General features: G+C 56.3%; 2 protein-coding genes across 5 annotated transcripts in view; one reads left to right on the top strand and one right to left on the bottom strand.

Moving 5' to 3' along the window:
* Positions 1-38: 38 nt before the first annotated feature.
* On the bottom strand, positions 39-18,277 carry WDR13 (WD repeat domain 13; the record flags this gene model as incomplete). The annotated part of the gene is made up of 8 exons (XM_056509935.1): positions 18,198-18,277; positions 18,033-18,100; positions 15,043-15,274; positions 13,198-13,292; positions 12,409-12,536; positions 10,226-10,533; positions 2,731-2,911; positions 39-187 (listed from the first exon to the last, which is right to left on the bottom strand). Coding segments are annotated over exons 2-8 (1,134 nt in total), but the record flags the coding sequence as incomplete, so codon positions are not given.
* A 79-nt stretch (positions 18,278-18,356) lies between these two features.
* The window catches only part of TAFAZZIN (tafazzin, phospholipid-lysophospholipid transacylase), a 14,215-nt gene continuing 9,913 nt past the window's right edge, over positions 18,357-22,658 (top strand). For 2 of the 4 annotated variants that reach the window (XM_056510306.1, XM_056510304.1), the window contains exons 1-2: positions 18,527-18,801; positions 21,101-21,229. In XM_056510306.1, coding sequence (XP_056366281.1) covers positions 18,693-18,801; positions 21,101-21,229 — 238 coding nt within the window. In that variant the 5' untranslated portion in view covers positions 18,527-18,692. Of the gene's footprint in view, positions 18,802-21,100; positions 21,230-22,658 lie in introns of all 4 variants that reach the window. The other 2 variants (XM_056510307.1, XM_056510305.1) reach the window with 2 other exon arrangements.

Here is a 22,658-nt window from a genome sequence, read left to right as displayed (position 1 = left end):
ACCCCCAAATTCCCCCTGGGGACCCCCAAACCCCCCCTGTGGTACCTGAAGAGCAGCAGGCGGTCGGGGCAGGCGTTCACCAGCAGGGACGGATCCGGTGCCTCCCTGCTGGCCCAGGCTCGCGCCGACAGAGACGTGATGGAGCCGCCGGCCTGGACCAGCACCCGCGAGGCCTTGGTCAGCCGGCCTGGGGACCAGCACGGACCAGTATAAACCAGTATGGACTGGCATAAACCAGTACAGACCAGTATGGACCAGTATAAACCAGTATAGAGCAGTACAGACGAGTACCGCCCCAATGCCCCCCAGTACTGCCCAGCGCTCCCCTGGACCAGCACCCGCGAGGCCTTGGTCAGCCGGCCTGGGGACCAGCACGGACCAGTATAAACCAGTATGGACTGGCATAAACCAGTACAGACCGGTATAAACCAGTATGGACCGGTATAAACCAGTATGGACCGGTATAAACCAGTACGGATTCGTATAAACCAGTACGGACCAGTATAAACCAGTATGGACTGGTATAAACCAGTACAGACCGGTATAAACCAGTATGGATCGGTACGAACCAGTACAGACCAGTATAAACCAGTATGGACTGGTATAAACCAGTACAGACCGGTATAAACCAGTATGGAGCAGTATAAACCAGTATGGATCGGTACGAACCAGTACAGACCAGTATAAATCAGTATGGACTGACATAAACCAGTACAGACCAGTATAAACCAGTATGGATCAGTACAAACCAGTACAGACCAGCATAAACCAGTATGGACTGGCATAAACCAGTAAAGACCAGTATGGACCAGTATAAACCAGTATAGAGCAGTACAGATGAGTAGCGCCCCAATGCCCCCCAGTACTGCCCAGCGCTCCCCTGGACCAGCACCCACGAGGCCTTGGTCAGCCAGCCTGGGGACCAGTACGGACCAGTATAAACCAGTATGGATCGGTATAAACCAGTACAGACCAGTATAAACCAGTATGGACTGGTATAAACCAGTATGGATCGGTACAAACCAGTACAGACCAGTAAAAATCAGTATGGACTGATAAACCAGTACAGACCAGTATAAACCAGTATGGATCGGTACAAACCAGTACAGACCAGTATAAACCAGTATGGACCGGTATAAACCAGTATGGATCGGTATAAACCAGTACGGACCAGTACAAACCAGTATGGACTGGTATAAACCAGTATGGATCGGTACGAACCAGTACAGACCAGTATAAATCAGTATGGACTGATATAAACCAGTACAGACCAGTATAAACCAGTATGAATCGGTACAAACCAGTACAGACCAGTATAAACCAGTATGGACCGGTATAAATCAGTATGGAGCGGTATAAACCAGTATGGATCGGTATAAACCAGTACGGACCAGTACAAACCAGTATAAACCAGTATGGACCGGTATGGATCAGTATAAACCACTATGGACCAGTACGGACCAGTATAAATCAGTATGGAACGGTAAAACCAGTACAGACCGGTATGGACCAGTATCGCCCCAGTGCCCCGTGGACCAGCACCCACAAGGCCTTGGTCAGCCAACCTGGGGACCAGTACAGACCAGTATAAACCAGTATGGATCGGTATAAACCAGTATGGAGCAGTACAGACCAGCATAAACCAGTATGGACCGGTATAAACCAGTATGGATCGGTATAAACCAGTACGGACCGGTATGGATCAGTATAAACCAGTATGGACCAGTACGGACCAGTATAAATCAGTATGGACCGGTAAAACCAGTACAGACCAGTATGGACCAGTATCGCCCCAGTGCCCCCTGGACCAGCACCCACAAGGCCTTGGTCAGCCAACCTGGGGACCAGTACGGACCAGTATAAACCAGTATGGATCGGTATAAACCAGTATGGAGCAGTACAGACCAGTATAAACCAGTATGCACCAATATGGACTGGTATGGATTGGTATAAACCAGTACAGACCAGTATGAACCAGTATAAACCAATATGGACCAGTAAAAATCAGTATGGATCAATATAAATCAGTACAGACCAGTATGGACCAGTATAAACCAGTATGGATTGGTATAAACCAATACAGACCAGTATGGACCAGTATAAACCAGTATGGATTGGTATAAACCAATACAGACCAGTATGGACCTTGGGACTGCCCCAGTCCCTCCCAATCCCCTCCCAGTCCTTCCCAGTGCTCCCAATCCTCTCCCAGTGACCCCCAGTCCTCTCCCAGTCCCTCCCAATCCCCTCCCAGTGCCCCCAAACCCCCTCCCAGTTCTTCCCAGTGCCCTTTACACCCCTCCCAGTAGCTCCCAGTCCTCTCCCAGTGCTCCCAGTCCCTCCCACTTCCTTCCTAAACCCCTCCCAGTCCCCCCCTAGTCCCCTCCAAGTGTCCCCAAATCCCCTCCCAGTCCCTCCCAAACCCCTCCCAGTCCCCCCCAGTCCCATCCCAGTTCACTCCCAGTCCCTCCCAGTCCCCCCAGTCCCATCCTAGTTCCCTCCCAGTCCCTCCCAGTCCCCCCCAGTCCCATCCCACTCCCAGTCCCTCCCAGTCCCTCCCAGTCCCCCCCAGTCCCATCCTAGTTCCCTCCCAGTCCCTCCCAAACCCCTCCCAGTCCCATCCCAGTTCACTCCCAGTCCCTTCCAAACCCCTCCCAGTCCCATCCCAGTTCACTCCCAGTCCCATTCCCAGTCTCCTCCCAGTCCCCCCAGTCCCTCCCAGTCCCTCACCAGTGCCGGGGTCGCACAGGAACGATGACACCGACCCTCGGTCGTCCCCGGCCCACAGGACGCGCCCGGGGCTGTCGAAGCAAAGCGCGAGCGCGCGCCCGGGGAGGCGCCCGGTGCCGCCCCGCGCCGGCTTCCCGGTGGAGATGTTCACCACCCGCACCATGTGCCGGGCGCTGCCCACCTGGGGGGCAAAAACCCAAAAATCCATCCTGAGACACCCAAATCCAGCCTGAGACCCCCAAAATCCTCCCCAAAATCCATCCTGAGACCCCCAAAATCCTCCCCAAAATCCCCCCTTCCCGGTGGAGATGTTCACCACCCGCACCATGTGCCGGGCGCTGCCCACCTGGGGGGCAAAAAAACCAAAACTCCATCCTGAGACCCCCAAAATCCTCCCCAAAATCCCCCCTTCCCGGTGGAGATGTTCACCACGCGCACCATGTGCCGGGCGCTGCCCACCTGGGGGGCAAAAAAACCAAAATCCATCCTGAGACCCCCAAAATCCTCCCCAAAATCCATCCTGAGACCCCCAAAATCCTCCCCAAAATCCCTCCTTCCCGGTGGAGATGTTCACCACCCGCACCATGTGCCGGGCGCTGCCCACCTGGGGGGCAAAAACCCACCCTGAGACCCCCAAAAAACCAACCTGAGACCCCCAAAATCCTCCCCAAAATCCTCCCTTCCCGGTGGAGATGTTGACAACCCGCACCATGTGCCGGGCGCTGCCCACCTGGGGGGCAAAAACCCACCCTGAGACCCCCAAAATCCATCCTGAGATCCCAAAATCCATCCTGAGACCCCCAAAATCCTCCCCAAATCCATCCTGAGACCCCAAAATCCATCCTGAGACCCCCCAAATCCTCCCCAAAATCCTCCCTTCCCGGTGGAGATGTTCACCACCCGCACCATGTGCCGGGCGCTGCCCACCTGGGGGGCGAAAAAAAACAAATCCATCCTGAGACCCCCAAAATCCTCCCCAAAATCCATCCTGAGACCCCCCAAATCCATCCTTAGACCCCCAAAATCCTGCCCGAAATCATCCTGAGACCCCCAAAATCCTCCCCAAATCCATCCTGAAACCCCCAAAATCCATCCTGAGACCCCCAAAATCCTCCCCAAATCCATCCTGAGACCCCAAAATCCATCCTGAGACCCCCAAAATCCTCCCCAAAATCCATCCTGAGACCCCCAAAATCCATCCTGAGACCCCCAAAATCCATCCTGAGACCCCCAAAATCCTCCCCAAAATCCATCCTGAGACCCCCAAAATCCATCCTGAGACCCCCAAAATCCATCCTGAGACCCCCAAAATCCTCCCCAAAATCCATCCTGAGACCCCCAAAATCCATCCTGAGACACCCAAAATCCATCCTGAGACCCCCAAAATCCTCCCCAAAATCCATCCTGAGACCCCCAAAATCCATCCTGAGACACCAAAATCCTCCCCAAATCCATCCTGAGACCCCCAAAATCCTCCCCAAAATCCATCCTGAGACCCCCAAAATCCTCCCCAAAATCCTCCCTTCCCGGTGGAGATGTTCACAACCCGCACCATGTGCCGGGCGCTGCCCACCTGGGGGGGCGAAAACCCCAAAAATCCATCCTGAGACCCCCAAAATCCATCCTGAGACCCCCAAAATCCCCCCCAAATCCATCCTGAAACCCCAAAATCCATCCTGAGAACCCCAAAATCCATCCTGAGACCCCCAAAATCCATCCTGAGACCCCCAAAATCCTCCCCAAAATCCCTCCTTCCCGGTGGAGATGTTCACCACGCGCACCATGTGCCGGGCGCTGCCCACCTGGGGGGCGAAATCCATCCTGAGACCCCCAAAATCCTCCCCAAAATCCTCCCTTCCCGGTGGAGATGTTCACAACCCGCACCATGTGCCGGGCACTGCCCACCTGGGGGGCGAAATCCATCCTGAGACCCCCAAAATCCATCCTGAGACCCCCAAAATCCATCCTGAGACCCCCAAAATCCATCCTGAGACCCCCAAAAAACCAACCTGAGACCCCCAAAATCCTCCCCAAAATCCTCCCTTCCCGGTGGAGATGTTCACAACCCGCACCATGTGCCGGGCACTGCCCACCTGGGGGGCGAAATCCATCCTGAGACCCCCAAAATCCATCCTGAGACCCCCAAAATCCATCCTGAGACCCCCAAAATCCATCCTGAGACCCCCAAAATCCTCCCCAAAATCCCCCCTTCCCGGTGGAGATGTTCACCACGCGCACCATGTGCCGGGCGCTGCCCACCTGGGGGGCAAAAAAACCAAAAATCCATCCTGAGACCCCCAAAAAACCAACCTGAGACCCCCAAATCCATCCTGAGACCCCCAAAATCCTGCCCGAAATCATCCTGAGACCCCCAAAATCCCCCCCAAATCCATCCTGAAACCCCCAAAATCCATCCTGAGACCCCCAAAATCCTCCCCAAATCCATCCTGAGACCCCAAAATCCATCCTGAGACCCCCAAAATCCATCCTGAGACCCCCAAATCCATCCTGAGACCCCCAAAATCCTCCCCAAAATCCATCCTGAGACCCCCAAAATCCTCCCCAAAATCCTCCCTTCCCGGTGGAGATGTTCACCACGCGCACCATGTGCCGGGCGCTGCCCACCTGGGGGGCGAAACCCACCCTGAGACCCCCAAAATCCATCCTGAGACCCCCAAAATCCATCCTGAGACCCCCAAATCCATCCTGAGACCCCCAAAATCCATCCTGAGACCCCCAAAATCCAGCCTGAGACCCCCAAAATCCTCCCCAAAATCCCTCCTTCCCGGTGGAGATGTTCACAACCCGCACCATGTGCCGGGCGCTGCCCACCTGGGGGGCGAAAACCCCAAATCCATCCTGAGACCCCAAAATCCATCCTGAGACCCCCAAAATCCATCCTGAGACACCCAAATCCAGCCTGAGACCCCCAAAATCCTCCCCAAATCCATCCTGAGACCCCCAAATCCATCCTGAGACCCCCAAAATCCTCCCCAAAATCCCTCCTTCCCGGTGGAGATGTTCACCACGCGCACCATGTGCCGGGCGCTGCCCACCTGGGGGGACAAAAACCCACCCTGAGACCCCCAAAAAACCAACCTGAGACCCCCAAAAGCCTCCCAAAAATCCAGCCTGAGACCCCAAAATCCATCCTGAGACCCCCAAAATCCTCCCCAAAATCCCTCCTTCCCGGTGGAGATGTTCACCACGCGCACCATGTGCCGGGCGCTGCCCACCTGGGGGGGCAAAAAAACCAAAATCCATCCTGAGACCCCAAATCCCATCCTGAGACCCCAAATCCCATCCTGAGACCCCCAAAATCCTCCCCAAATCCATCCTGAAACCCCCAAAATCCATCCTGAGACCCCCAAAATCCTCCCCAAATCCATCCTGAGACCCCCAAAATCCATCCTGAGACCCCAAAAATGCATCCTGAGACCCCCAAAATCCCCCCCAAAATCCATCCTGAGACCCCCAGCTCCATCCTGAGACCCCCAAATCCACCCTAAGACCCCCAAAATCCCCCAAAAATCCACCCTGAGACCCCCAAATCCATCCTGAGACCCCCCCAAAATCCTCCCCAAAACCCACCCTGAGACCCTGGAATTTTGGGGGATTTTTTGGGATGATTTCCAGATTATTTTTGGGTGACTTCCAGATGATTTTTAGCCGATTTTGAGATGATTTTCGAGTCATTTTAGAATTATTTTGAGGTGGTTTGTGGGTTATTTTGGGTCAATTTTTAGGTGATTTTTGGGTGATTTTCAGATGAATTTGGGACAATTTTCAGGTGATTTTTTAGGTGATTTTAGGGAAGCTTTTTAGATGATTTTGGGGTGATTTTGGGTTCTCCCACCACGGCCAAGCTGCTGCAGGGCAGGGCTGGGTTTGGGGGATTCCAGGTGGGTTCAGAGTGGCCCCTTTGGGGTCAGGATTTTAGGATTTTTGGGCTGTGAGATTTTAGAGTATTTTGGGATGGATTTGGGGATATTTTGGGATATTTTAGGGTTTCTCTCACCACAGTCAGGTTGTTATTCAGTGGCACAGTGGAACGTCAGGGTCGGGTTTGGGGGGATTTTTGGGGGATTTTTCGGGGATCTCAGGGCTGTATGAAATGCTGGGATCTCTGTAGGATATTTAGGGCAGTTTTGGGTTATTTTAGGATGATTTTGGGGTTTCTCTCACCACAATCAGGTTGTTATTCAGTGGCTGGAAGGCGCAGCTCAGCAGCGCCGCCCCGTCGGGGTTGGGACTGGGGGGATTTTTGGGGGATTTTTGGGGTTTTTTTGGGGGGAATTTTGGGACTCTCAGAACGATTAGATTTTGGGATATTTCAGGATGATTTCAGCATGATTTTAGGATGATTTTGAGGTTTCTCTCACCACAGTCAGGTTGTTATTCAGTGGCTGGAAGGCGCAGCTCAGCAGCGCCGCCCCGTCGGGGTTGGGACTGGGGGGATTTTTGGGGGATTTTTGGGGTTTTTTTGGGGGGAATTTTGGGACTCTCAGAACGATTAGATTTTGGGATATTTCAGGATGATTTCAGCATGATTTTAGGATGATTTTGAGGTTTCTCTCACCACAGTCAGGTTGTTATTCAGTGGCTGGAAGGCGCAGCACAGCAGTGCCGCCCCGTCGGAGTTGGGACTGGGGGGATTTTTGGGGGGATTTTTGGGGGATTTTTGGGGATATTTTTGGGGCTTTCAGAATTATAAGATTTTGGGATATTTTATGATGATTTCAGGATGATTTCAAAATGATTTTGATGTTTCTCTCACCACAGTCAGGTTGTTATTCAGGGGCTGGAAGGTGCAGCACAGCAGCGCCGCCCCGTCGGGGTTGGGATTGGGGGGATTTTTTGGGGGATTTTTTGGGGGATTTTTGGGAGATTTTTCTGGGGATTTTTGGGGGTCCCAGGACAGGCTCTCAGGACTGTGAGGTTTGGGGATATTTCAGGATGATTTTAGGATGATTTCAGGATGATTTCAGGATAATTTTGATGTTTCTCTCACCACGCTGTTGAGGGGCTGGAAGGCGCAGCACAGCAGTGCCGCCCCGTCAGGGCTGGGATTGGGGTGATTTTTTGGGGTGATTTTTTGGGGGGATTTTTTGGGGGATTTTTGGGGGTCCCAGAAGGGTCTCTCAGAGCTGTGAGGTTCGGGGATATTTTAGGATATTTTAGGGTTTCTCTCACCACAATCAGGTTGTTATTCAGTGGCTGGAAGGCGCAGCTCAGCAGCGCTGCCCCGTCGGGGTTGGGACTGGGGGGATTTTTGGGGGATTTTTGGGGGGATTTTTGGGGCTCTCAGAATTATAAGATTTTGGGATATTTTATGATGATTTCAGGATGATTTCAGAATGATTTTGAGGTTTCTCTCACCACAGTCAGGTTGCTGTTGAGGGGCTGGAAGGTGCAGCACAGCAGCGCCGCCCCGTCTGGGTCGGGATTGGGGGGATTTTTGGGAGCGATTTTTTGGGGGATTTTTTGGGGCGATTTTTGGGGGTCCCAGAAGGGTCTCTCACAGCTGTGATGTTTGGGGATATTCTAGGATATTTTAGGGTTTCTCTCACCACAGTCAGGTTGCTGTTGAGGGGCTGGAAGGCACACCACAGCAGCGCCGCCCCGTCGGAGTTGGGACTGGGGGGATTTTTGGGGAATTTTTGGGGGGATTTTTGGGGCTTTCAGACTTATAAGATTTTGGGATATTTTATGATGATTTCAGGATGGTTTCAGAGTAATTTTGAGGTTTCTATCACCACAGTCAGGTTGTTGTTGAGGGGCTGGAAGGCGCAGCACAGCAGCACCGCCCCGTCGGGGTCAGGACTGGGGTGATTTTTTGGGGGATTTTTGGGGGTCCCAGAAGGGTCTCTCACAGCTGTGATGTTTGGGGATATTTTAGGATATTTTAGGGTTTCTCTCACCACAATCAGGTTGTTATTCAGCGGCTGGAAGGCGCAGCACAGCAGCGCCGCCCCGTCGGGGTCAGGACTGGGGTGATTTTTTGGGGGATTTTTTTGGGATTTTTTGGGGGATTTTTGGGGGGATTTTTGGGGCTCTCAGAACTATAAGATTTAGGGATATTTCAGGATGATTTTATGATGATTTTGAGGTTTCTCTCACCACAGTCAGGTTGTTATTCAGTGGCTGGAAGGCGCAGCACAGCAGCGCTGCCCCGTCGGGGTCAGGACTGGGGGGATTTTTGGGGAATTTTTGGGGGGTTTTTTGGGGGGAATTTTGGGACTCTCAGAACTATAAGATTTTGGGATATTTTATGATGATTTCAGGATGATTTCAGAATGATTTTGAGGTTTCTCTCACCACAGTCAGGTTGCTGTTGAGGGGCTGGAAGGCGCAGCACAGCAGCACCGCCCCGTCGGGGTTGGGATTGGGAGGATTTTTTGGGGGATTGTTTGGGGGATTTTTGGGAGATTTTTCTGGGGATTTTTGGGGGTCCCAGGACAGGCTCTCAGGACTGCGAGGTTTAGGGATATTTCAGGATGATTTTAGGATGATTTCAGGATGATTTCAGGATGATTTTGATGTTTCTCTCACCACGCTGTTGAGGGGCTGGAAGGCGCAGCACAGCAGCGCCGCCCCGTCGGGGCCGGGATTGGGGTGATTTTTTGGGGGATTTTTGGGGGGATTTTTGGGGCTCTCAGAACTATAAGATTTTGGGACATTTCAGGATGATTTCAGGATGATTTTGAGGTTTCTCTCACCACAGTCAGGTTGTTGTTGAGGGGCTGGAAGGTGCAGCTCAGCAGCACCGCCCCGTCGGGGTCAGGACTGGGGGGATTTTTGGGGGTTTTTTGGGGCGATTTTTTGGGGGATTTTGGAGGGATTTTTGGGGGTCCCAGAAGGGTCTCTCACAGCTGTGATGTTTGGGGATATTCTAGGATATTTTAGGGTTTCTCTCACCACAGTCAGGTTGTTGTTGACGGGCTGGAAGGTGCAGCACAGCAGCGCCGCCCCGTCGGGGTTGGGATTGGGAGGATTTTTTGGGGGATTCTTTGGGGGATTTTTGGGAGATTTTTCTGGGGATTTTTGGGGGTCCCAGGACAGGCTCTCAGGACTGTGAGGTTTGGGGATATTTCAGGATGATTTCAGGATAATTTTGATGTTTCTCTCACCACGCTGTTGAGGGGCTGGAAGGCGCAGCACAGCAGCGCCGCCCCGTCGGGGCCGGGATTGGGGAATTTTTTGGGGGGATTTTTTGGGGGGATTTTTGGGGCTCTCAGAACTATAAGATTTTGGGACATTTCAGGATGATTTCAGGATGATTTTGATGTTTCTCTCACCACAGTCAGGTTGTTATTCAGGGGCTGGAAGGTGCAGCACAGCAGCGCCGCCCCGTCGGGGTCAGGACTGGGGGGATTTTTGGGGGATTTTTTGAGGGATTTTTGGGGGGAATTTTGGGACTCTCAGAACTATAAGATTTTGGGATATTTCAGGATGATTTCAGGATGATTTCAGGATATTTTAGGGTTTCTCTCACCACAGTCAGGTTGTTATTCAGCGGCTGGAAGGCGCAGCACAGCAGCGCCGCCCCGTCGGGGTCGGGCACCCTGCGGATGCAGCGCCCGTCCGAGGGGTCCCAGAGGCGCAGGGTCCCGTCCAGCGAGGCCGAGACCAGCACGTCGTTGGACAGGGACCAGGCGAAGTCCGAGACTCCGGCCCCGTGGCCGCGGAGCCGCCGCAGCACGGCCGGGGGTCCCGGCGCCAGGCGGCACACGGACAGCGTCCCGTCCAGCGAGCAGCACGCCAGCAGGTGGCGCTCGTCATGGGCGAACTGCACCTTGCGCACTGGGGAGGGGGAGAGACAGGGGGAGAGACCCCTACTCAGAATTACAGAGATGGGGGAAACCCCAAAACAGAGAAATCACCCCCCAAAACAAAGGATTGACCCCCAATGTATCCAGGAAATGCTGCTTGTTGTGGGCAAACTGCTCCTTCCAAACTGGGGAGGGGGAGAGAGGGGAGAGAGAGGGGAGAGACCCCTACTCAGAATTGCAGAGATGGGGGAAACCCCAAAACAGAGAAATCACCCCCCAAAACAAAGGATTGACCCCCAATGTACCCAGGAAACGCTGCTTGTTGTGGGCAAACTGCTCCTTCCGAACTGGGGAGAGGAGTGGGGAGGGGGAGAGAGGGGAGAGACCCCTACTCAGAATTGCAGAGATGGGGGAGACCCCAGAGCCAAAAACCCCTCCCCAAAATAAAGGGATGGCACCCAATGTATCCAGGAAACGCTGCTTGTTGTGGGCAAACTGCTCCTTCCAAACTGGGGAGGGAGATTGGGGAGGTGGAGAGACCCCTACTCAGAATTGCAGAGATGGGAGAGACCCCCAGAGCTGGGGGAGACACCCCCAAAAACAAGAGGATCATTCCCAGAGCTGGGGAATCACCCCTGACCCATCCAGGAAACGCTGCTTGTTGTGGGCAAACTGCACCTTCCGAACTAGGGAGGGAGACTGGGGAGGGGGAGAGACCCCTACTCAGAATTGCAGAGATGGGGGAAACCCCAAAACAGAGAAATCACCCCCCAAAACAAAGGATTGACCCCCAATGTACCCAGGAAACGCTGCTTGTTGTGGGCAAACTGCACCTTCCGAACTAGGGAGGGAAGATTGGGGAGGGGGAGAGACCCCTACTCAGAATTACAGAGATGGGAGAGACCCCCAGAGCCAAAAACCCCTCCTCAGAACAAAGGATTGACCCCCAAATGTATCCAGAAAACGCTGCTCATTTTGGGCAACGTGCAGTTTCTGTACTGGGACAGCAGATTTGGGATGGGTGAGACCCCTACTCAGGATTGCAGAGATGGGAGAGACCCCCAGAGATGGGGGAGACCCTCAAAAACAAGAGGATCGTTCCCAGAGCTCGGGAATCACCCCCGACCCATCCAGGAGATGCTGCTTGTTTTGGGGAAAGTGAAGCTTCTGAACCGGGAGGGGGAGATTTGGGATGGGGGAGACCCCTCCTCAAAATTACAGAGCTGGGAGAGACCCCCAGAGCTGGGGGAGACTCCCAAAAATGGAGGGACTGCCCCCAATCCAAGCAGCAGGTGGTACCTTCCAAACTGGGAGGGGGGGAGATTGGGGATGGGGGAGACCCCTCCCCAAAATTACACAGCTGTGGAACCCCCTCAGACTTTTTGGGGAACCCCTGAACCGCCTCAGGTGAGACCCCCAGACCATTCTGAAACCCACAAAGGGGCACCTGAGACCCTTCCCAGATCTGGGGAAACCCCCAGACCCCCGTGAGGACCCATCCACACCCCTAAGTGAGACCCCCACCCCCATGGGGAACCCCTGAACCGCCTCAGGTGAGACCCCAGACCCTTCACCTGTGGGATCCCCCCCTCCCCAATTGAGCACCTGAGACCTCCTCAGATCTGGGGAACCCCCCTAGACCCCCATGGGGAACCCCTGAGCCCCCCCAGGTGAGACCCTCAGACCCCATGGAGACCCATCCAGCCCCTCAGGTGAGACCCCAGACCCCTCCTTGTGGAATCTCCCCCTCCCCAAATGAGCACCTGAAACCCCCAGACCCAGGAAACCCCCCTAGACCCCTATGGAAAACCCCTGAGCCCCCCCAGGTGAGACCCTCAGACCCCATGGAGACCCATCCAGCCCCTCAGGTGAGACCCCAGCCCCCCCCCGGCCCCTCCCCCCGCACCTGCGCTGTCCAGGTGCTGGTCGAACACGTGGAACACGCCCGCGAACGCGTAGTTCTCGCTCAGGGAGGTGTCGCCGGCCATGGCGCGGCTGGCCTCGGCCAGGGGGGTGGGGACAACGCCGGGGGGGCTGCGGGGGGAGGGGAGAGGGTTACAACCCCCCCTGGGATCGATTGGAACAGTCCGCGCTCCACCAGGCCCCCCCCGGGATGGATTGGAGCAGTCCGAGTTCAACCCGCCCCCCCCCCCGGGATGGATTGGAACAGTCCGAGTTCAACCCGCCCCCCCCCCCGGGATGGATTGGAACAGTCCGAGTTCAACCCGCCCCCCCCCCCGGGATGGATTGGAACATTCCCAGTTCAACCGGCTCCCCCCCCCCGGGATGGATTGGAACAGTCCGAGTTCAACCCCCCCCGCCCTCTCCCCCGGGAATGGTTTCGTCCAGGAGAATGGGGACCCCCGAATTTCCCCCCCGGACCCCCCAAATTCCACCCAAAATCTCCCCTGGGACCCCCCAAATTCCCCCAGGACCCCTGAGACCCCCAGATTTCCCCCCCAGGATCCCCCAAATTCCCAATGGGACCCCCTAAATCCCCCCCAGTACCCCTGAGACCCCCAAATTCCCACCCAGGAACACCCCAATTCCCCCCAGATTCCCCCCAGGACCCCCCAAATCCCCTGAGGGACCCCTCCCATTTCCCCACTTCCCCCCCCCCCAGGACCTCTGGGACCCCCAAATTCCCACCCAGGACCCCCCAAACTCCCCCCAGATTCCCCCCCGGGGGTCTCACCGCTCCTCGGGGCCCCCCCGCAGCCCCCCCGGGCCGGAGCTGCGGCTCAGCGAGCGCCGGTGGCCGCGGGACCCCCGCGGGTCCTCCTCGAAATCCTGGGGAGGGGGGGGGAGACCCAAAAAATGGGGATCATCTAAATTTGGGGTGGGGTCCCCAAAAGTAGAGGTGGGATCCTCAGAAATGAGGGGTGGGACCCCCAAAATTAGGGAGGGATTCTCAAAATTGAGGTGGGATCCCTGAAGTTGGGGAGAGATCCACAAAATGGGAGTGGGATTCCCAAAACTGGGGGTGCAATTCCTAAAAATGGGACCCCCCCCCAAAACGAGGGTGGGATCCCCTAAAATTGAGAACGGATTTCCAAAATTGGGGTGGGATTCTCTCAAACTTCCCCCAAAATGGTTGCTGGGGCTCCAAAGCCACCCAGGTGTGCCCAAACCCTCTCTAGGTGTACCCAGGTGTGTTCCAAAGCCTCCCCAGGTGTACCCCAGGTGTGCCCAGGTGTACCAAGGTGTATCCCAGGTGTGCCAAGGTGTGCTCAGGTGTGTCCAGGTGTACCCCAGGTGTGCCCAGGTGTACCAAGGTGTATCCCAGGTGTGCCAAGGTGTACCCCAGGTGCACCCCAGGTGTGCCCAGGTGTATCCCAGGTGTGCCCAGGTGTACTCAGGTGTATCCCAGGTGTACCCCAGGTACCTCCATCCTGTCCAGCGTGGTCCTGCTGGCCCGGAGGGCGCTGCGGGTGCTGCCTGTACCCACCCAGGTGTCCCCAGCTATACCCAGGTGTACCCCAGGTGTCCCCAGCTATACTCAGGTATATCCCAGGTGTACCCCAGGTGTGCCCAGGTATATCCCAGGTGTACCCCAGGTACCTCCATCCTGTCCAGCGTGGTCCTGCTGGCCCTCAGGGCGCTGCGGGTGCTGCCTGTACCCACCCAGGTGTATCCCAAACCCTCTCCAGCAATACCCAGGTGTACTCAGGTGTACCCCAGGTGTACTCAGGTATATCCCAGGTGTACTCAGGTATATCCCAGGTGTATCCCAGGTGTACTCAGGTGTATCCCAGGTGTGCCCAGGTGTATCCCAGGTACCTCCATCCTGTCCAGCGTGGTCCTGCTGGCCCTCAGGGCGCTGCGGGTGCTGCCTGTACCCACCCAGGTGTCCCCAGCTATACCCAGGTGTATCCCAGGTGTACTCAGGTATATCCCAGGTATATCCCAGGTACCTCCATCCTGTCCAGCGTGGTCCTGCTGGCCCGGAGGGCGCTGCGGGTGCTGCCTGTACCCACCCAGGTGTATCCCAAACCCTCTCCAGCTATACCCAGGTGTATCCCAGGTGTACTCAGGTATACCCCAGGTGCGCTCAGGTGTATCCCAGGTGTACCCCAGGTACCTCCATCCTGTCCAGCGTGGTCCTGCTGGCCCTGAGGGTGCTGCCTGTACCCACCCAGGTGTATCCAAAACCCTCTCCAGCTATACCCAGGTGTATCCCAGGTGTATCCCAGGTGTACTCAGGTATATCCCAGGTGTACCCCAGGTACCTCCATCCTGTCCAGCGTGGTCCTGCTGGCCCGGAGGGTGCTGCGGGTGCTGCCTGTACCCACCCAGGTGTCCCCAGCTATACCCAGGTGTGCCCAGATGTACTCAGGTGTATCCCAGGTGTGCTCAGGTATATCCCAGGTATATCCCAGGTACCTCCATCCTGTCCAGCGTGGTCCTGCTGGCTCTCAGGGCGCTGCGGGTGCTGCCTGTACCCACCCAGGTGTATCCCAAACCCTCTCCAGCTATACCCAGGTGTATCCCAGGTGTATCCCAGGTGTACTCAGGTATATCCCAGGTGTACCCCAGGTACCTCCATCCTGTCCAGCGTGGTCCTGCTGGCTCTCAGGGCGCTGCGGGTGCTGCCCGCCTCCGAGAGCGCGCCGTAGCGCTGCGCCAGCAGCCGCGCCCGCAGCCGCAGGTACCAGCGCCGCGCCTCCCCCGCCAGGTGCCCGCCCTGCGCCCGCTCCCGCAGCAGCTGCGAGCGCCGCCGCACGTACTGCGTGCGGAACTGCGGCAGCTGCGGCGTGCGGTACGCCGCGTACCTGCACAGGTGAGACAGGGAGAGACGGGGTTAGTTCTACCCAAAATGAGCCCAGGGGTGCGGTACGCCGCGTACCTGCGACAGGTGAGACAGGGGAGGGACGGGGTTAGTTCTACCCAAAATGAGCCCAGGGGTGCGGTACGCCGCGTACCTGCACAGGTGAGATAGAGACAGAGGGTTAATTCTACCCAAAATGAGCCCAGGTGTGCGGTAACACCGCGTACCTGGGACAGGTGAGACAGAGACAGGGGGTTAATTCTACCCAAAATGAGCACAGGTGTGTGGTATGCCGTGTACTTGGGACAGGTGAGAGACAGGGGAGAAATGGGGTTAATTCCACCCAAAATGAGCCCAGGGGTGTGGTACGCCATGTACCTGCACAGGTGAGAGACAGGTGAGACAGGGGAGACAGGTGAGAAATGGGGTTAATTCTACCCAAAATGAGCCCAGGTGTGCGGTACGCCACGTACCTGGGACAGGTGAGAGGGTGAGACACAGGGGAGAGACAGGTGAGACAGGTGAGGGACAGGTGAGGGACAGGTGAGACAGGGGGTTAATTCTACCCAAAATGAGCCCAGGTGTGCGGTACGCCGCGTACGCACAGGTGAGACAGAGACAGGTGAGACAGGTGAGAAACAGGTGAAAGACAAGTGAAACAGGGGAGACAGTTGAGATACGGGTGAGTGACAGGTGATAAATGGGGTTAATTCCACCCAAAATGAGCCCAGGTGTGTGGTACACCGCGTACCTGCACAGGTGAGAGACAGGTGAGACAGGGGAGAAATGGGGTTAATTCTACTCAAAATGAGCCCAGGGGTGCGGTAGGCCGCGTACCTGGGGACAGGTGAGACAGGGGAGACAAGTGAGAGACAGGTGAGAAACAGGTGAAATACAAGTGAAACAGGGAAGACAAGTGAGAGACAGGTGAGACAGGGGAGACATGGGAGAAATAGGAGAGACAGGTGAGAAATGGGCTTAATTCTACCCAAAATGAGCCCAGGTGTGCGGTACGCCGCGTACCTGCACAGGTGAGACAGGGGAGACAGGAGACAAGTAAGATACAGGTGAGGGACAGGTGAGACAGGGGAGAGACAGGTGAGACAGGTGAGACAAGGGAGACAGGAGACAAGTGAGATATAGGTGAAATACAGATGAGACAGGTGAGAGACAAGTGAGTGATGGGGATAATTCTACCCAAAATGAGCCCAGGTGTGCGGTACGCCGCGTACCTGCACAAGTGAGATGGGGGAGACAAGAGACAAGTAAGATACAGGTGAGGGACAGGTGAGATACAGGTGAGGGACAGGTGAGACAGGGGAGGGACAGGGGAGGGACAGGTGAGAAATGGGGTTAATTCCACCCAAAATGAGCCCAGGTGTGCGGTACACCGCGTACCTGCACAGGTGAGAGACAGGTGAGACGGGAGAGATAGGAGAGAGACAGGTGAGACAGAGGTGAGGGACAGGTGAGGGACAGGTGAGAAATGGCATTAATTCTACTCAAAACCCACAAATTTTCACCCAAAATGAGCCCAGGCGTGCGGTACGCCGGGTATCTGCTTAGGTGAGACAGGGGAGAGAGAGGTGAGAGGTGAGAGACAGGTGAGGAACAGGTGAGAGACAGGTGAGGAACAGGTGAGAGACAGCTGAGACAGGTGAGAGACAGGTGACAGACAAGTGAAAAATTGGGTTAGTTCTACTCAAAATGGGGAAAATTCCACCCAAAATGAGCCCAGGGGTGCAGTACGCCGCGTACCTGGGGACAGGTGAGAGACAGGTGAGACAAGTAAGAGACAGGTGAGAAATGGGTTTAATTCTACTCAAAACCCACAAATTTCCACCAAAAAATGAGCCCAGGGGTGCAGAACATCATATACCTGGGGCAGGTGGGACACAGGTGAGGGACAGGTGAGACAGGTGAGTATTTGGGTTAATTCTACACAAAACGGGAAAAATTCCACCCAAAAATGGGTCCAGGGATGGAGAACTGAGTGGGACAGGTGAGGGACAGGTGTGGGACAGGTGTGGGACAGGTGAGAGGACAGGTGAGAAATTTGGTTAATTCTACTCAAAGTGGGGAAAATTCCACCCAAAAATGGGGAAAATTCCACCCAAGATGAGCCCAGGGGTGCTGTACGCACCTGCACAGGTGAGAGACACAGGTGAGGGACAGGTGAGACAGGTGAGAAATGGGGTAATTTTTACCCAAACCCAAAAAATTCCACCCCAAAACGAACCAATTTCACCCAAAAATGGGGAAAATTCCACCCAAAAATGGGACCAGGGATGCAGAACTGAGTGGGACAGGTAAGGGACAGGTGAGACAGATGACACAGGTGAGAAATGGAATTAATTCTACCCGAAACCGGACAAATCCCACCCAAAATGAACCAATTTCATTCAAAAATGGGAAAAACTCCACCCCAAAACCACATTCAGGTATGAGAATCGCAGCCAAAATTAAATCCAGGTGTCACAATTTCAGCCAAAACCTGTCGCAGGTGTCACAAATCCACATCAAAAACAAATTCAGGTGTGAAAAATCCACCCAAAAACGAATCCAGGTGTCAGAAATCCATCCCAAAAATTGCCCCAAGCATCCAAACCCTCCAAAAATCCGAATCCAGGAACGAGCATCCCTCACCCTCAAAGGCACCAGGTATCAAACCCCATCCAAAATAACTCAGGTAAGAGAATTCCCCCCCTCAAAAAAATCCAAAATTCCCTCAGAAAATTCCCTTCAAGCCCTCCCGAGCTCACCGAGCGTCCACGGCGAGCACCTGCTGCCACACGGCGGCCATGGCGGCCGCGGCCGCCGCGGGGGGGCCCTGCCGGGGGAAGAGCGGTGTGAGCTGAGGGGAAAAAAGGGGAAAAAAGGGGAAAAAAGAAGAAAAACCGCACCGGGAGAAGGCGGGGCGGCCTTACCTGCGCGTCCCGCTCCACCTCCGCCTCAGGAGCTACGCAAGGCCGGGGTTTGGGCCGGGGAAAGGCCGGGGGAGTCGGGCGGAGCCTGACCGGAAGTGGCGGCGGCAACGCCTCAGGGCCAAATGGCGGCGCGCGTCGCCCTAGCGACGGAGGGCGGAGGGAGGGGCGTGGTTTTGTCTGTGATTGGTTGGTTTGTGGAAAGGGGGCGTGGTTTTCTCCAGGAGTGATCGCTGATTGGCTGATTGCCAAAAAAGGGGCGGGGTTTACACATTTCCATGGTCAAGGTATTCACAGAGCGCCCCGGGATTGGCCGCTCCGCCCGGCGCTTCTCGTCTGCTCCAAAGTCCTCCAGCCCGCCGAGTTTGCGACAGCGAAGCGGGGCGCGCTTTACGGCAGCGGGCCGGGGGTCCCGGTGGGATTTTTGGGGATTTTTGGGGGTCCCGGGGAGTTTTTGGGGGTCCCGGGGGGGGCCTGAGGCCGGTGCCCCCCCCGAGGATGCCGCTGGCCGTGCAGTGGCCGTTCCCTGCGGAGCCGTCGCGGCGCTGGGCGCTGGCGAGCCGCGTGGTCACGGGGCTGGTGGGAACCTACAGCTGCGTGTGGACGCGTGAGTGACCCTGGGAGGGAGGGGGGGGGACACCCCAAAATCCCACCTGGACACCCTCCAAATCACCCTCGGAAACCCCTCCCCAAAATCCCACCTGGACACCCCCAAAATCCCACCTGGAATCCCGCAAATCGCACCTGGACACCCTCAAATCATCCCCAGAATCCCCCCCAATATCTCACCTGGACACCCCCAAAATCCCGCCTGGAACTCCCCAAATCACCTTCGGAACCCCCTCCCCAAAATGCCACCTGACTACCCCCAAATCATCCCCAAAATCCCCCCAAAATTCCGCCTGGACACCCCCAAAATCCCACCTGGAATCCCCCAAATCATTCCCGAAATTCCCACCTGGAACCCCCCAAAATCATTCCCAAAATCCCACCCGGAACCCCCCAAAATCACCCCCAAAATCCCACCTGGACACCCCCAAAATCCCACCTGGAACCCCCCAAAATCATCCCCGAAATCCCACCTGGACACCCCCAAAATCCCACCTGGAATCCCCCAAATCATTCCCGAAATTCCCACCTGGAACCCCCCAAAATCATTCCCAAAATCCCACCCGGAACCCCCCAAAATCACCCCCAAAATCCCACCTGGACACCCCCAAAATCCCACCTGGAATCCCCCAAAATCATCCCCGAAATTCCACCTGGAATCCCCCAAAATCATCCCCGAAATTCCACCTGGACACCCCCAAATTCCCACCTGGAATCCCCCAAAATCACCCCCAAAATCCCACCTGGAACCCCCCAAAATCATCCCCAAAATCCCACCTGGAATCCCCCAAAATCATCCCCGAAATCCCACCGGAACCCCCCAAAATCCCACCTGGACCCCCCCAAAATTCCCATCTCGACCCCCCCCCAAAATCCCCCCCAGACCCCCCTGGAACCCCATTTGGGGAGGGGGTCCCGATTTTTTATCTTTTCAGTTTTTTATTTTTCACTCCATAGATTTGGGATTTTTTGGGGACCCCTCCTCAAATCCTTCAGACCCCCCCCCCCCCCCCACCCCAAAATTTCTCCTCCAATCTCTTTAGAAGCTTCTGGGACCCCCCAAAAACGCTTCAGACCCCCCCAAAAAACCCCCAAATTCCCTCTCCAACTCCTTGGGGACCCCCCAGTCCCCTTAAAACTCTTTGGGGACCCCCCCAAAAACTCTTCAGACCCCCCCCAGGACCCCCCAAATTTCTCCTCCAGTCCTTTAAGGACCCCCCAAAAATTCTCTAGACCCCCAAAAAACTCTCCAGGACCCCCCAAAACCCCTCAAATCCCCCCAAAACCCCCTTGAGGACCCACCTAAACTCTTCAGACCCCCCCAGGACCCCCCAAATTTCTCCTCCAGCCCTTTAAGAACCCCCCAAAAATTCTCTGGACCCCCCAAAACTTTTCAGACCCCCCCAGGATCCCCCGAATTTCTTCTCCAGCAGCTTTAGGACCCCCTAGGAACCCCCCAAAGCCCTTTTAGGACTCTCTGTTTCTCCTGGGACCCCCCAAAAACTCTTCAGACACCCCCCAGGACCCCCCAAATTCCTCCTTCAGCCTTTTAAGGACCCCCCAAAAACTCTCTAGACCCCCAAAAATCCCTTCAGGACCCCCCAAAACCCCTCAAATCCCCCCAAAACCCCCTTGAGGACACCCCAAAACCTCTCAGGCCCCCCCAAATCCCCTTGAGGACCCCCCAAAACCCCCTCAAATCCCCCCAAAACCCCCTTGAGGACCCCCCAAAACTCTTCAGACCCCCCCAGGACCCCCCAAATTTCTCCTCCAGCTCTTTAAGGACCCCCCAAAAATTCTCTAAACCCCCCAAAAAACCCCTCAGGACCCCCCAAAACCCCCTCAAATCCCCCCAAACCCCCTTTAGGACCCCCCAAAACCTTTCAGACCCCCCCAGGACCCCCCAAATTCCTCCTCCAGCCCTTTAAGGACCCCCCAAAAACTCCTCAGAACCCCCCAAGACCCCTCACATCTCCTCGAGGACCCTCTGGGACCCCTCAAAAGCCCTTGAGACCCCCCCAGAACCCCCAAATTCCTCCTTCAGCCCTTTAAGGACCCCCCAAAAACTCTCTAGACCCCAAAAAATCCCTTCAGGACCCCCCAAAACCCCCTCAAATCCCCCCAAAACCCCCTTGAGGACACCCCAAAACCTCTCAGGCCCCCCCAAATCCCCTTGAGGACCCCCCAAAAACCCCTCAAATCCCCCCAAAACCCCCTCAAATACCCCCCAAAACCCCCTTGAGGACCCCCCAAAACCCCTCAGGACCCCCCAAATCCCCCCCAAACCCCCTCCCCAGGGTACCTGAACAGGCTCAGGGTTCACAACGCTGAGGTTCTGCACGAGCTGGTGGAGAGGAGGGGCCCCGGGACCCCCCTGCTGACCCTGTCCAACCACTCCTCCTGCATGGACGACCCCCACCTCTGGGGTAGGGGGCTGGGGGGGTCCTGGAGGGGTTTGGGGGGTCGTGGAGGGGGGTTTGAAGGTGTTTGGGGGGGTCCTGGGGGGGATTTGGGGGGTCCTGGGAGGGTTTGGGGTGTCTTGGGAGGGTTTTGGGGGTTCGTGGGGGGGTTTTGGGGGGGTCCTGGGGGGAATTGGGGGGTCCTGGGGGGGGAATTGGGGGGTCCTGGGAGGGTTTGGGGGGTCCCAGAAGAGTTCTGGGGTGTCCTGGGAGGGTTTTGGGGGGTCCTGAGAGGGTTTTGGGGGGTCGTGGAGGGGATTTGGGGGGTTCTGAGGGGGATTTGGGGAATCCTGGGGGTGTTTTGGGAGGTCCTGGGAGGGTTTGGGGTTTCCTGGGGGTGTTTTGGGGGGTCCCAGAAGAGTTCTGGGGTGTCTTGGGAGGGTTTTGGGGGGTCCTGAGGGGGAATTGGGGGGTCCTGAGGTGGTTTTGGGGGGTCCTAAGGGGGCTTTGGGGGGTTCTGGAGGGGGTTTTGGAGGGTCCTGAGGGGGTTTTGGGGGGTCGTGGAGGGGATTTGGGGTGTCCTGGGGGCGTTTTGGGGGGTCCCAGAAGAGTTCTGGGGTGTCTTGGGAGGGATTTGGGGGGGTCTTGGGGGCCATGGGGGGGTTTTGAGGGGTCCTGGGAGGGACTGGGGGGGTCCTGAGGGGGATTTGGAGGATCCTGGGGGGGATTTGGGGTGTCCTGGGAGGGTTTTGGGGGGTCCTGACGGGGAATTGGGGGTTCCTGAGGTGGTTTTGGGGGGTCCTAAGGGGGCTTTGGGGGGTTCTGAGGGGGAATTGGGGTGTCCTGGGGGGGATTTGGGGGGTCCCAGAAGAGTTCTGGGGTGTCCTGGGAGGGTTTGGGGTGTGCTGAGAGAGTTTTGGGGGGTCGTGGGGGGGATTTGGGGGGTCCTGAGGGGGTTTTGGGGGGTCCTGAGGGGGGATTGGGGGGTCCTGGGGGTGTTTTGGGGGGTCCCAGAAGAGTTCAGGGGTGTCTTGGGAGGGTTTGGGGTGTCCTGGGAGGGTTTGGGGTGTGCTGAGAGGGTTTTGGGGGGTCGTGGGGGGGTTTTGGGGGTCCTGGGAGGGATTTGGGGTGTCCTGAGGGGGAATTGGGGGGTCCTGAGGTGGTTTTGGGGGGTCCTAAGGGGGCTTTGGGGGTTCCTGAGGTGGTTTTGGAGGGTCCTGAGGGGGTTTTGGGGGGTCGTGGAGGGGATTTGGGGAATCCTGGGGGGGATTTGGGGGGTCCCAGAAGAGTTCAGGGGTGTCCTGGGAGGGTTTGGGGTGTGCTGAGAGGGTTTTGGGGGGTCGTGGGGGGGATTTGGGGGGTCCTGGAGGGGATTTGGGGGATCCTGGGGATGTTTTGGGGGGTCCTGGGAGGGTTTTGGGGGGTCGTGGAGGGGTTTTGGGGGGTCCCAGAAGAG

Source organism: Oenanthe melanoleuca, chromosome 25, assembly GCF_029582105.1.
Source record: "Oenanthe melanoleuca isolate GR-GAL-2019-014 chromosome 25, OMel1.0, whole genome shotgun sequence".
Classification (NCBI taxonomy): Eukaryota; Metazoa; Chordata; class Aves; order Passeriformes; family Muscicapidae; genus Oenanthe; species Oenanthe melanoleuca.
Note: the sequence above shows the minus strand (reverse complement) of the source record. Positions and strands in the feature narration are given on the sequence as shown.